The sequence below is a fragment of the Coregonus clupeaformis genome, chromosome 36 (assembly GCF_020615455.1).
Source record: "Coregonus clupeaformis isolate EN_2021a chromosome 36, ASM2061545v1, whole genome shotgun sequence".
NCBI classification, from domain to species: Eukaryota; Metazoa; Chordata; class Actinopteri; order Salmoniformes; family Salmonidae; genus Coregonus; species Coregonus clupeaformis.
The window spans coordinates 10,847,185-10,862,376 of record NC_059227.1 but is presented as its reverse complement, the minus strand read 5'-3'; the positions used below and the strand labels follow the sequence as shown (position 1 = coordinate 10,862,376).

At 45.9% G+C, this 15,192-nt stretch overlaps 2 protein-coding genes and 1 pseudogene across 2 annotated transcripts; 2 read left to right on the top strand and 1 right to left on the bottom strand.

Annotated features, from left to right (window-relative positions):
* Positions 1-209: 209 nt before the first annotated feature.
* Positions 210-4,522, bottom strand: LOC121552400 (alpha-N-acetylgalactosaminidase). The gene is made up of 9 exons (XM_041865301.2): positions 4,391-4,522; positions 3,293-3,449; positions 2,823-2,963; positions 2,242-2,453; positions 2,000-2,094; positions 1,710-1,871; positions 1,370-1,567; positions 1,079-1,219; positions 210-959 (listed from the first exon to the last, which is right to left on the bottom strand). The coding sequence occupies exons 2-9, from the start codon at positions 3,445-3,447 to the stop codon at positions 756-758; spliced, it is 1,308 nt and encodes a 435-aa protein (XP_041721235.1). The 5' UTR covers positions 3,448-3,449; positions 4,391-4,522; the 3' UTR covers positions 210-755.
* Positions 4,523-4,949: 427 nt separating this feature from the next.
* LOC121552322 lies at positions 4,950-7,247 on the top strand. The gene is made up of 2 exons (XM_041865139.1): positions 4,950-5,017; positions 5,701-7,247. The coding sequence occupies exons 1-2, from the start codon at positions 4,981-4,983 to the stop codon at positions 7,056-7,058; spliced, it is 1,395 nt and encodes a 464-aa protein (XP_041721073.1). The 5' UTR covers positions 4,950-4,980; the 3' UTR covers positions 7,059-7,247.
* Positions 7,248-7,426: 179 nt separating this feature from the next.
* LOC121552137 lies at positions 7,427-14,773 on the top strand (annotated as a pseudogene).
* Positions 14,774-15,192: the final 419 nt, after the last annotated feature.

Below are 15,192 nucleotides of genomic sequence, written 5' to 3'. Positions count from 1 at the left end.
CAATTTTGTGTAGACCTTGATTATTACTACATGTAGGCCGTACTTGGCAGCTCTTTCCATTCCAATCTCTCTCTGTACTTGGCAACTAAAAGTTGAATAACAGTACAACACATACAAGTAAAGAATAACATTTTTTTTTAAATCTAAAGAAAGTCAGGACTGCTTCAGTGAGTAGACCAAAGGAACAAAGTAAAAAAAAATACAAAATGCACACTGGAAAAAAAGTGTTTATTGGTTTTTGAAGGCTTAAGAAAATACAAAAATCATTCACTGCATCAATAATTTAATATCTAATAATTTCCTGATATTCCTTGAATACATTTCCCATCAGAGCCCTTAAATCCAGAACATTAAAAACCTAGTGCAACAAAAATAAGAGCACCTTTAAATTAAAACTTAACATCATAAGAAAGTGCAGTGGCAGTGACCAGCATCATGGACACTGTCGACTGCAAACTTGCATAATTAGAACATTCCTGAGTATTGAGTGCTGTCATCTTTGTGGGACACCATTAAAATAGCATTTGCTCTGTCCATTCTGGAAATAACTAATTTGCTCCCTTCCTTGAGGTATTCATTGATGTGAATGTTCCCGGGACTACCCATACGTAAAATGTATGCACGCATGACTAAGTCGCTTTGGATTAAAGTGTCTGCTAAATGGCATACATTATAATGTTGGATTAGTGAAAAAGTAGAGTTGAGAGACAGAGCCAGTATCATCTTGAGGAGACATCAAAGGCAATGGGGGACAGTTACATTAAGATGGGAGAGATACCCTTGGCATGGCGATGGAAGGCGTGTCCCCTGAGCTTTCCCCTGACGTGGGCGTTCTCCTGCTCCTGGCCAGCAGGGGCCGAGATGTACCACATGACAACGCCCGAGGGGTTGATGGACACAACAAATTCTGTGGAGTCCTTCAGTGTGGGCATTTCGCGCTCCGCAAACACATCATAGCTCTGGAGAAAGGGATGAGGAAGGAAGGAGAGTAAGGGACATTAAGGAAAAAGGAGATATGAAATCGCATGTGTGAGGCAATGCCAGCAATATGACTTAGAGAAACCGGGACTAGACTGACCTTGTAGCTGCCAGTGGTGTAGTTGAGTTTGCCCAGGGAGGTCTGGTAGCGGTAAGGCATGTCAGTACGACGACTGAAGAACACTAGAGCACTGGCCTTATCAGACAGAGGGCGCCAGAACACCTCAATACCACTCTTCTCCTGAGAATCAGACGGGAAGCAAGGTACAGAGAGAAAATGGAAGAGAGAAGAGGAGAGAATAATAACATTGAGGATATTTACATACAGCTCAACAACACAACTCAGGAGTATTTCACCCTGATAAGACTATAGAATATATGTGGGTCTTACCTTGATCAGGCGTCTACCCTGGACGCCCATGGGGTCCTGGTTGATGCCGATGGCCACCTTGTTCTGCAGGATGGTGCGTGCCCCGCTGCTAATGGTCCTCAGGTCGTTGGACATGAAGAGAGGAGCAGCCATGATGGCCCACAGAGCCATCTGAGACCGAGACTGATCCATGCTGAGCCCAAAGTCCCCGACCACCAGCTAGAATACACACACAGTCAGTTCAGCCAGAAGTTAAAACATACTCGGTCATCTCCTCACTGAATATGCAAGACAAATTGGTTAATTTATTGAATAGCAACATTTCGTCTACAGTCAAATGGACAGCTTGACAAAGACAGACCATGTCAGGGTCATTCCACCGGCCAGGTCCAGCTGCGGGCTGTAGAACGTCTTGGTTGTTGAAGAACCAATCAGCAATGCTCAGCACACTATTCCACGAGTCCTCTATGTCACCATAGTTACGCCACAGGTTACAGATCTCTCCCAGCTGTGTGTAGTTTACCTGAGAAATAAATGTAGAAGAGGTCAACTTAGAATTTTTTTTACATATATGATCTGTATATAACTGGATTGATTTACAGCAAATATTAACCAATCCTTATTACAAAAATATTTAATTATTTGATTAACCTTGGGTGGGAGTCCACCCTGGTAGGCTGGCCAACTGCAAGAGTAGCCAATGGGGCGTCCGGTAGCGTTCAGAGCCTTTGACATGGCAGGGTAGCCTATAAGAAAGAACAGCATCTTTGTCAAGCAAGCAGCTGAGGGTTGAGTAAACCATTTATCTCCTGTTTCAAACTTCAGCATGTCCATCCCCAACTCTCCCCTTACTCATTCATCCAACTCTCCTCCCTTTCTCACCCCCACCTCACCCTGCTCCTGCTCCGTAGCGTTGGAGTAGCAGCCGTCAAACTTCAGCATGTCCACTTCCCAGTCAGCAAAAGTCTGAGCGTCTATAGTGATCTTGTCCAGGGGGGTCCCGGGGTAGCCCCCACATGTGAGTGTGCCCATGTCCCCGTAGATACCCAGCTTCAGTCCCCGGTCATGAAGGTAGGTCGCCAGCTTGGGGATGCCACTTGGGAACCTGAGAGAGGAGGTTAAAGATACACAGGTTAGGCAGACATGTTACACCTATTCATAGACACACAGATTAACACCCCACACCAATAAATAAACAACTTGGCACAATAATGCCAATAAACCCCAACCTGAGAGAATGGAGAATGTGCTATATGAGTATCATATGACTGACAAGTCAGTGACCTCAATATATTGGTCCAATATATGTCAACAACCTCAATATAGATAAATCCCACCTGACAGTAGGCAATACATAGATAAGATACATGAGATGCAAGTGAAATAAAGTTGTAAACATTAACAGTGCTTGTGAGTGAACTATAAAATGTACAACAAAACGTGTGTGTGTGTGCTTCTCCGTCCAGTAGCCTACCTCTTAGGGTCAGCCTGCAGGCGTCCATTACTGTCTCTGTCCTTGGAGGCCCAGCAATCATCTATGTTGACGTAGACATATCCCAGCTCCCTCCAGCCGTCCTCAGCCAGCCTGTCTGCCATGTCCTGGAACAGAACCTCACTGTGGGGGGACGACACAGAGGAAGACAGGAAAACGGCAGGAGTTACTATGGCCTATATTATAGTCCCCTGTAGCTCAGTTGGTAGAGCATGGCGCTTGCAACACCAGGGTTGTGGGTTCGTTTCCCACGGGGGCCCAGTATGAAAATGTATGCACTCACTAACTGTAAGTCACTCTGGATAAGAGCGTCTGCTAAATGACGTAAATGTAAATTATAACAAAGTGTCAATGTTGGCTCAGAAATCTCTTCCTCAGCTTGTCTCCTTTCCTTGTTATGATAAAGGCATTCCCAAGAATGGGAAGAGTTCAGAATCATATTTTTGTCTTACCTGATGCAGTTCTTGGGGTCGTTCTGACAGTCGATGTCACAGCGGAAGCGTTCCCATGCCAACCAGCCCATAGGAGGGGTCCTCATCAGACCATTGTCCAGGGCAAGGGTGGCCACAAAGAGCGCCAGCACACACAATGCTACTGCAAATCGCATTCCTGAAAGAGAAAGACGTTTGCTACAGGACAAAGTCACTAAAACTTGGATGTACAATCCAGATTTGCCCAAACACAAGGAATGCACATGAATGGCTTTCATTTGAAAACATCTGCTTCTGTATAGGCATATTGAACATGACCCTGGTGCTATGGAATGTGCATACTTATCTGCCAGAGTGCAGCATATAGGGAGGTGACATTAGTCTATGTGATAGTCCAGTTAGTCCTATACATTATTCTTTCTGCAGTATTGTGGACATTCTGCATAACTGAATAGAGCCAATGCGCTGTGTGTATTGACACACCTGAGACTCACATGACTGACTGGGTGTGCCAACTGCCGAGGGAGGAGAGAAGGAGGGGTTGGAACACAAAGAGAGATAACACTAACCTGTTTTACCTTGTATCATTATAAGACAAACACGACACATTAATAATACCTCTGAGCTGTACAAGTCACCTGACCATAACTGGACCCAAGGAATGGTACGTTTGTGCAAATGCACACATTGAAGCACAAGCAAAATATTGAATCAGGATGAACCTGGATGCAAAAGATACAACACTGAAAACTTAATGACACTATATCGCCCAGAGTTAGGCAGAAAATACATATAGATAGTAGTAATACCATGATAATCTGAGCATTAGCCTACATGAGAAAATATGAGCTGGTTTGAAGTATTGATATATAGTTGAAGTAACGTACAGTATATAGTCATTGGATAGGAAACAGCGACATGGATTGCTACTGTAGCTACGCATCACTTAACAGTCCGGCAAGAGTGATACATTGTAACAATTGACTGGTTCTTCAAAGGGAGTCTAGTAGCCTGATACAGATACTATGCAACTTTAGATGCAGATATATTTAATAAGAGTCGACTTTCAATGAGCACCAATCCTGTATCAAAATATGCAAGAATGAATTCAATACTCACTGGTTTTTGCTTGTTAATATATCATAAAATAATAAAATTAAGCTTGTAAACGAGTGTCCGGTTGGTGTCTCGCCTGTGCTCGCCTTTGAAAATAATACAAACCACATTTGATCAAACATTTGAGGAAGCGGTTATCACATGATCCAGCGAGTTGTTGTCACCTGACAAAAGAGGGGCGGGGACAGGGTGAGAAGGAAAGGAAGCAATGACGGTTGTAAAAGAACCTAAACCGTGTTAGAATATTATTCAAACACGTGCATCCTTCCCTCATTTCCTCGAAGTGCAGATGTGACACGTGACATACTCACTGCTCTACACAAAATCTTGAGAAATTAATTTTGAAAAACATATCCTAGGCGTACTTGCACTGCAAGTTCTATGATGTTAAGGGGGTCTAAGAATGAGTAGTAGTAAAACAAATGTGTCAACTAGTCATACATTAATAACAAGAATGACAGTAATAAGGTCACTAATAAAAACGATATATATATATATATATTTAGATATTTTTTATGTGTTAGGTACTGGAAAAACTGCAGCGCATGTGACATCATGAGAATCCTAGAGGTGGAGCTAAAGACAGGAAGTCAATGGATCCACTTAACGTTATGGCAAGAACAGACCATGGTAAGATACTCTTCTGTAGTAGTTTAACACTCAAAGTAACTTTGATTTGTATTTTACTCTTTCTCTGTGTAACTGTTAGCACATATTCTATCCAATAGGTTTAGTAAGAACCAGATTTTTTAAGGTAAACAACCTAGGGAGCTTGCAGGCATGACTGGGAGTTGAGATAAGTGCAATAAACCCTGATCAGAAACACCTTTGGAATATTGCAGCCACTACTTTGTGCGTCATACACTCTGGACAGAAATGGTCTGTTTTGTTTGTTGACTTTTCGGTTAATTCAGTCACTCTTTCAGGTTTGAATTTCAGCGTGTAGTGACAGGGCGCAAGGGTGCATCGTGGTTTCAGTTTCCATATAAAGTGACAGTGTCTAGTCTTGACAAGGAAGGAAGAGTGTATTACTGACAGTTTTGTTGTCTGGCCTGTTTAACAGATTTCCCACACGTGACTGTATTCCATAGTGATACACTATCTATTCACATTATATATTTTTCAGCTCAGTGACAGTCCCTCGGGGCGTTCTAGTGTTGGTTGTTCTACTCTTGTCCTTCACTGACACCTGGTGGACAATATGAGTGGTCTCTGTGTAGACTCTAGGTCTATTCACAGTGGGTATAGATCTCCCAGAACTGTTCATACTCACAGTGGTAAAGTAGAGAATCATGTTCTGTCTCTCCTTCTAGGTGTGGTTAGAACGGTGGAGGTGGTCCTGAGGAGCGTAGCGGCTGGGTTCGCCCTCGGAGAGACAGCTCTGGCTGCAGCCGAACCCTACCTGACCACAACTGGACCACTTATGATCACCGCCGTCCGAGCAGCAGGAGAGGTGGGCGTGGCGGGGGTGGGAGCGGTAGCCACGTGCCTGGTGTTCACTACGGCGTTGGTGTCCATGGGAACCGGACTTCTCCTCGGCTCCATGGTGATGCGACAGATGGGGAGGGAAGGAGGAGGTGTAGCTAGAGCGAAGGGGGCGGAGATTGCTGGAGGGGTCACCATCACGGTGGGAGCCGTGGCAACTGGAACACTATTGGGCGCCCTCCCCGTGTGGGGCCACTTCCTGGTCCAGTGCATCATGGTCCTGCTAGTGTACCCTTACACTTACGTGAATGAGATGACCGCAGTCCTCTCCGTTATCTTCTCCACTCTCTACCTCAGTGTGGTGTTGGGCCGCATGGGCGTCATCACAGGACTATTTACTATGGGCATTGCTGCCTCGTCCCTCTGTGCCCTACTGAAGACCGTATCAGACAGAAGAACACAGCAGAGAGCCGAAGGAAACAGCAAATGGTCAGAGAGGTTACTGCTGTACTCAGTTGTCGTGGCAATAGTGGGTTTCCCAATGGGTGTGGGTGCGGGGGGTACAGATGGATCAGGGTCAGAGGTGACTGTGATGCTGGGGTCAGTGCTGTGGGTGGGGACGCTGGCTGCAGGACTGCTAGGAGCTGCTCTGGGAACAGTGGCTGTGGTGAGTTTGGGACCAGAGGGGGCAGCGAGGGTGGCGGTGGGGGCGGCAGTGACATCCTCATGTGCCCTGAGACTCATTCTCCCAGTATGCTCTTTGCTGGGGTTGGGGGGCAGCATAGGGGCTCTGTTAGGGGGAGCCACGGCTGCAGGGGTGTCACTGGGGGCCGCGAGTGTCGCTGCGGGACCAGAATTTAGAACCAGAGAGACTACATTAGTAGTTCTAGGCTCTGTAGCAGTAGGTGCGGTGCTAGGCTTCTGGGGTCTAGCACTGGGAACTGTCACTCTGGGACCAGCGGAACTAATAACAGTGACCTTTGTTGCAGTGTGGGCCTTTATACTGGGTGCACCAAAGAGTCCGTTCCACACTCAGATTAAACTGAGGGATGAGGTCCTCACAGGGGCCAGCCTGATAGGAGGAATCGGCATAGAAGCGGTAACCGCGGCAGCTGCACCTCTCGGAGCGGGGGCACTGGGAACAGCAGCGCTAGGAACAGCTGCACTGGGGAGACTGGGGACAGTGGGAGTACTGGTGGCAGTGGTAGTGGCACTGGGAAAAACGTCATGTGGAATGGGAGCCTGAGACAGTGGCTTACAGCAGCAGACTGTGTTATCTCAGCTAATTCTCAGGGTGTGTGTGTGTGTTTGTGTGTGTGTGTGTGTGCACGTATTTGTACTTTACTGAGACTTTACAGAGTGCATTGACATTATTTGCTGACCATGGCCCGGTTAATGGCCTAACAAATACCAATAAACTTGAAGGATAAATCAAGGTGTGTATCATTTGTCTATGATTGTGAGGATGGTCATTAGGAGGATGCAGGGCTGGGTTTGGGTTTAGTTAGGGATGTATGAGAACTACCACCCCCTCCCTTCTTCCTTATTCTCTCCATTCCCTACCTCCTTGCTCCATCCTCCATTCCTTCCCCAAGACATAGACGATTCAGGACAATGTTCAGCAACGGGCATGGGGCAGGTCATACGCCCGGCTGCTGTGTGTGCCTGCCAAGCGTCATGCATCTCACCTTTGCGCTGAGTCCCTCGAGCGGCTCTGCCAGGTCTACTTCCGGCGGCAGCAACAGCAGTGGTGTAAAAAGTACCAAATTGTCATACTTGAGTAAAAGTAAAGATACCTTAATAGAAAATGACTCAAGTAAAAGTCACACAGTAAAATTCTACTTGAGTAAAAGTATTAAAGTATTTCATTTAAAATATACTTAAGTATCAAAAGCAAAAGTATAAATCATTTTAAAATTCCTTATATTAAGCAAAACAGTCATCACAATTTTCTTGTTTTTTAATTTTACAGATAGACGGGCACACTCCAATATTCAGACCTAATTTACAAATGAAGCATGTGTGTTTAGTTAGTCCGCCAGATCAGAGGCAGTAGGGATGACCAGGGATGTTCTGTTGATAAGTGTGTGAATTGGCCCATTTTCCTGTCCTGCTAAGCATTCAAAATGTAATGAGTACTTTTGGGTGTCAAGGAAAATGTATGGATTAAAAAGTCAAATATTTACTTAAGGAATGTAGTGAAGTAAAAGTAAAAGTAGTCAAAGATATACAGTGAGGGAAAAAAGTATTTGATCCCCTGCTGATTTTGTAGGTTTGCCCACTGACAAAGAAATGATCAGTCTATAATTTTAATGGTAGGTTTATTTGAACAGTGAGAGACAGAATAACAACAACAAAAAATCCAGAAAAACGCATGTCAAAAATCTTATAAATTGATTTGCATTTTAATGAGGGAAATAAGTATTTGACCCCCTCTCAATCAGAAAGATTTCAGGCTCCCAGGTGTCTTTTATACAGGTAACAAACTGAGATTAGGAGCACACACTTAAAGGGAGTGCTCCTAATCTCAGCTTGTTACCTGTATAAAAGACACCTGTCCACAGAAGCAATCAATCAATCAGATTCCAAACTCTCCACCATGGCCAAGACCAAAGAGCTCTCCAAGGATTTCAGGGACAAGATTGTAGACCTACACAAGGCTCAAATGGGCTACAAGACCATCGCCAAGCAGCTTGGTAAGAAGGTGACAACAGTTGGTGCGATTATTCGCAAATGGAAGAAACACAAAATAACTGTAAATCTCCCTCGGCCTGGGGCTCCATGCAAGATCTCACCTTGTGGATTTGCAATGATCATGAGAACGGTGAGGAATCAGCCCAGAACTACATGGGAGGATCTTGTCAATGATCTCAAGGCAGTTGGGACCATAGTCACCAAGAAAACAATTGGTAACACACTACGCCGTGAAGGACTGAAATCCTGCAGCGCCCGCAAGGTCCCCCTGCTCAAGAAAGCACATATACAGGCCCGTCTGAAGTTTGCCAATGAACATCTGAATGATTCAGAGGAGAACTGGGTGAAAGTGTTGTGGTCAGATGAGACCAAAATCGAGCTCTTTGGCATCAACTCAACTCGCCATGTTTGGAGGAGGAGGAATGCTGCCTATGACCCCAAGAACACCATCCACACCGTCAAACATGGAGGTGGAAACATTATGCTTTGGGTGTGTTTTTCTGCTAAGGGCACAGGACAACTTCACCGCATCAAAGGGACGATGGACGGGGCCATGTACCGTCAAATCTTGGGTGAGAACCTCGTTTCCTCAGCCAGGGCATTGAAAATGGGTCGTGGATGGGTTTTCCAGCATGACAATGACCTAAAACACACAGCCAAGGCAACAAAGGAGTGGCTCAAGAAGAAGCACATTAAGGTCCTGGAGTGGCCTAGCCAGTCTCCAGACCTTAATCCCATAGAAAATCTGTGGAGGGAGCTGAAGGTTCGAGTTGCCAAACGTCAGGCTCGAAACCTTAATGACTTGGAGAAGATCTGCAAAGAGGAGTGGGACAAAATCCCTCCTGAGATGTGTGCAAACCTGGTGGCCAACTACAAGAAACGTCTGACCTCTGTGATTGCCAACAAGGGTTTTGCCACCAAGTACGAAGTCATGTTTTGCAGAGGGGTCAAATACTTATTTCCCTCATTAAAATGCAAATCAATTTATAATATTTTTGACATGCGTTTTTCTGGATTTTGTTGTTGTTATTCTGTCACTCACTGTTCAAATAAACCTACCATTAAAATTATAGACTGATCATGTCTTTGTCAGTGGGCAAACGTAAAAAATCAGCAGGGGATTAAATACTTTTTTCCCTCACTGTAAATAGTAAAGTAAAGTACAGATTCCCCCCAAAAAACTACTTAAGTTGTACTTTAAAGTATTTTTACTTAAGTACTTTACACCACTGAGCAACAGGAAACTCTTCGTGCTGGTGGTGTTTGCCGCGCTTCTCAACTGCTGACCTCGTCATGTGTGCAGTGGTGTACACGACAGACAAACTTACAATGGTCGTGGTACCGGCAGTTATCCTTGCGGCGGATGTTGTACTCTATGCGCTGTGCTGGCTGTGCAAGCTCCCCACGGCGTCTGTTGCACTTGGTAAGGTACCATACATACTCTGGCTAATGATAGCCGTGCACATGCTGTGCTATCTGGGGCTGAACTACCAGCATTTCCACCAGGCCAGTGACAAGGCGGGCTGGCAGGCCTTCTTCAGCTTCTCTTGTTTGCTGACCCTGGTCCCTTTCACTGACCCTGGTCCCTCTCCTGCTGCTCACAGCCCTGTCCTTTGGGATCCACACCCTGGTGCTGGGGGTCATCATCGCACAGAGGCACCAGGACAGCCTGTAGGGAACAATACTGCTCAGACAGGTAAGGATGAGGTGGACGTGTGCAGAGATTGGGAGGGGTGGGCAGAATGGGAGGCGGGTGCAGGTGTAAGTGAAACACTGGCAGGTGAGAGAGGGCATGATACAGGTGTGAAGACCTAAAACATCACACAACACTCTAAACTCAGCTAATCAGTTGCCTTTGTGTGTCAGGTTAGGCAAGCCAGCTGTGCAGGGATATGTGGGACAAAGAGCTGAGGGTATTTTTGGATGATGGTTGTTGAACCTGCTCACTGTGCTCAGTGAGTTGTCACTTAAAGGCTCTGCATGGTAAATCTGACTTCTGCAGTGGCCATACAGCATTTTCTGCGATACGGCCTCTGCAGAAGTCAGGGCATTTATACTTCTTGTGCTTCACTGAGCAGAGCAGAGCTGTTGTGAAGGAAGTTGTCAAGGAAGTGAGTTTGTGTTTATACAGGACCTCCCACCCCCACCTACCGTCAACCAATCATGTCAATGCGGAGCTATACGGAGCCCTCCGCGTTGTTACATAATTTGGGCGGCGCACAGTGATGCGGTACGGAGCTCAATTTGGCCTCTGCATGCCTCCGGAGGCTTCGCAATTGCATCACACCATCCATACAGCGCCTCCGACCACATTTTCGGATCAAGCATAAATTGGCTTTTAGCAACACAATGCTCCCACTGCACCCCTCACAACCTCAGTCAGTCACGACTTCCTTTTCAGCAACATGTTGATATGTTCATCCCTCCCCCATCTGCCCCTCTCCCCCAGCTCCTGGCTAACTGGGTGTTATACCTGTGTGCAGTCACCCCCCCCCCCCCCGTCGACGCAAAAAATCGCAGCACCCCCACCCCCAAACTACTTCCCGCGGCTATGTATCCAGCAGGTAGGTGCGTGTGTGTGTGCGCTTGTGTGCACATCTGCATCCGTGTGTGTATATGTGTGTGCCCTGATGCCCTAGTGATGCCCCACTGACTTATTACGACTTTACAGGTGTGCTGTCACCTCTAGCTGTTAGCAGTGTGCTGGAACACTCAGTGCTGCTTGAATTACAGTCTGTTGTCTGTGGCTCTGAGCTAATGTAGCTTTGATGCAACCAAGTGAGTTTTGACATTGTGCCGGAAACTCTCTTGGTTGCATCAATACTAGGCTAATGGGCTGATTAGACAGACTGTTGTTATCTTCACAGTGGAGGCCTCGTTAGGGAGGTGCAACTGTTGGGTGCTTTAAGTTGGTCACATACATTCTGAAGTATACAGAGTTGTGGAACCAAGTCTAATGTCTCTTTCCTCTCTTTCCATCACTTCCTTCTTTCATCTCTTGCCTTTTTCCTATCTTCCTTCTCTCCTTTCCATTCTCTCTCATGTTCAACCCCTCACACACTCCCTCTGTCATTACTGTAAAGTTAACTGAGTCGACCCTAATTCACTGCAGCTGATGAGCCAATTATCGTTCCCTCCATCCTCTATCCTTTCTTATGCTTGTCCCTGACTGCTACTATTTGTGGAGCAAACAGTTTGGGCCCTATAGAGAGCGAGAGAGATAATTCCCAGAGTGCCAAAGAGGCAATGGAGGCTTCTGAGAGATGGGTGCAGCCAGCCAATCAGAACACATCTGACTGCTTCACATTGCCATGGTGACATGGCCCTAAAAGGATGTTCACAGAAATTCCACTCCTCTCTTTCACACATACAGTACGCACAATGCACACGCATGCACGCACGCACTCACACACAAACTGTCTCTGTCGCTGTGTGATGCTGGAGGGTATGAAGAAACAGGCTAACCAGAACGAAGTACAACAGCAGTTCAACACCATGTACATGTACCGCCACGAGAATGACAGGTCAGACAATGTTAATGTAATGCGAAGTCGGTCAGAAATACTCCCAGTACTCCATGACAATAATCTGTACTCTGAAACATGGAGATTGAGCGAACCTATTAAGCAATTTTGTTTTCTCTGACTCCCCTTCTCCTCTCCCCCTCCCCCATTTCTCTCTTGCAGTATCCTGTTTCGTGATATTGTGGGTTTTACCCAGCTTTCCTTAGCGTGTAGTGCACAGGAGCTGGTCATGTTGCTCAACGAACTGTTCGCCCGCTTCGACAAGCTGGCTGCTGTGAGTCTCTCTCTATTCCTTGTCTCTCCATGGCATTGTTTTTCCCCTTCTCCTTGAGTCGTTCTCTCCCTCTCCTCATCTCTCACAACAATATATACATATATATATTTTTTTGTCATTTAGCAGACGCTTTTATCCAGAGCAATAAACAGTTAGTGAGTGCATACATTATTTTTTTATACTGGCCCCCCGTGGGAATCGAACCCACAACCCTGGCGTTGCAAACGCCATGCTCTACATCCCTGCCGGCCATTCCCTCCCCTACCCTGGACCAAATGTGCACCGCCCCATGGGTCTCCCGGTCGCGGCCGTCTACATTCGAACCAGGATCTCTCTAGTGGCACAGCTAGCACTGCGATGCAGTGCCTTAGACCACTGCGCCACTCGGGAGGTATGTCATGTTATGAGACATTCACACTCATCCGACTCACCTCTCTCTCCCTCAAGGATACTACCGTGTGCTGTTTTTAAAATACACTGTTTATTTCTCTCACAAACACACACAGCTCATAACATACTCACATTCATATAATGTCTGTCATTGTTTCTCTCCTCTCTCCTCCCTCCCTCCATACAGCAACACCACCAGTTGCTTATCAAGATCCTGGGAGACTGTTACTATTGTATCTGTGGCCTGCCTGGTTACTGTGACGACCACACAGCTTGCTCCATCATGATGGGCCTTGGTGGAGGCCATCTCGTAAGTGAGGGGAAGGACGAGAGGGAGGAAAAAGAGGAAGGAAGGAGAGGAAAAAGGGTGGGATAGTTGGGGGAGGAGGGTGAAAGAGTGAGCTTGAGGGGTGTAGAATTTGGAAAAGGATTGGATATAGAAAAACTCAATGGAATTGATCACTTTCCCCTCCACTCTTAGGTATGTGTGTGAGAAGACCAAGAGGGAGGTGGACATGTGTGTGGGTGCACACAGGCACTGTGCTGGGACGGCTGCTGGGACAGAGGAGGTGGCAGTTTGGTGTCTGGTCCAATGATGTCACTGTGGAGTCAGGAGGAATACCTGGGTAAGAGATGTATAGTAAGAGAGGCCATTGGCCCATGGAGAGGTCACTAGAGTGTCACTTATGGTGCCGCGCGTGTGTGTGTGCCTTGTCTGCCTGCCTGCCTGCCTGCCTGCCTGCCTGTCTGTCTGCCTGCCTGCCTGCGTGTGCGTGTACGTGTACGTGTTCTCCAGGCGTGTCCACATGTCCAAGAGGACCATGGAGAGTTTGACCTAGAGCCGGGAAACGGAGGGGAGAGGTGTGAGTACCTGCTGGAGAAAGGCATAGACACCTACCTGTTGCTGGTCCCCATGGAAACCACCAAGGTCAACGGGGTGGTGAGAGATGAGCTCTTTCTGTCTGGCATGGTTCTGTCAATTAAATGTTTTATATTCCTCTCTCTCTGTCTCCCCCCTCATTTTTCAGAATGGAAACTCTCCCCAGTTGATTAACACCACAGAGACCAATTGGAGCGTCAGCTCAGTCCGGGCCACGCCCATAGAGTGCAAACAGGAAGACACACAGGTACGCCTAACTCGTAGCCCTTTCCTGCAGTCAAATGACCTAGTTGCCTCATGGGTGGAATGTTATTCATATTTTTCATAATTTTATAATTAATAAACATTATTTCAAAAAACCCGCCGAAAATCTGGTGTTTCTATGTCAAATGGTTTTGTCATATTTCAGTATTCTGTGATGTACAGTATATAAGGTGTAATATTGGGATGCAAACTCAAAATGTAATACATTTCAACATTATTAAGCCTATAACCATGTGTGTGAGGTGTATACTTTTGTTTCAAGGTAGATTTGTTGAAGACTACCAAGAAACACTGTGACCCTGATTTTTTTATTTTACCATTTCAGATTTCCTTTAGATTTGACTAATTGTGTGAATTTCACTGTGAGCCTATTTATAACAATCAGATAAACAAGAAGGTAAACACCAGGGATAGTGAACAGGAATTGAACAGACTACTGAACCTGGAGCTGCTGGAGAGAGAGAATGAAGAGACGTAAGAGGGGAGGAGAAGGGGAAAGAGAGGATAGATTGCGCCGAGAACCACAAACACTACAGCTACATGGCGGTGCTGTCGCTCGTGGCGACTGGTGCAGGTAACCTCTCAAGTGGTGCTAAGGTGTATATAATAAAAACATATATTTACATGGTAGTTAAATTGGCAGGTAAAGTATAAAGCCGTGGATACTCAATATGTTCCCTCTCTCTCTCCCCCCTCTTCTCTCTGTCCTCAGGACGTCTATAGTCTTTTCCGAGTACCTGATGACAGTGATGATCATTATCATGATGATAAGCTTCTACTACTTTGCCATACATGTGAGTCACTTCCTCCTGACCATCCTCACAATCACACCTCAGATTCAGATTGAGTCAGACCTCAATGAGCATCAGCCTCTAATAATACAAACTGAGAAAGACTTGATCTTCTTACTTATTCCCCTGACAACAATCGTCTGAATGAGCTTGATTTAAACACTCACTCTTTCACCCCACCCCACCCTCCTCTTCCTCACTTCTCTCTCTCTTTCACCCCACCCTCCTCTTCCTCACCTCTCTCTCTCTCTCTCTCTCACACACACACATACAGTGCCTTGCAAAAGTATTCATTCCCCTTGCCGTTTTTCCTATTTTGTTGCATTACAACCTGTAATTTAAATGGATTTTTATTTGGATTTCATGTAATGGACATACACAAAATAGTCCAAATTGGTGAAGAGGAATGAAAAAAATAACTTCTTTAAAAAATTTCTACAAAATAAATAACGGAAAAGTGGAGCGTGCATATGTATTCACCCCCTTTCCTATGAAGCCCCTAAATAAGATCTGGTGCAACCAATTACCTTCAGAAGTCACATAATTAGTTAAATAAAGTCCAC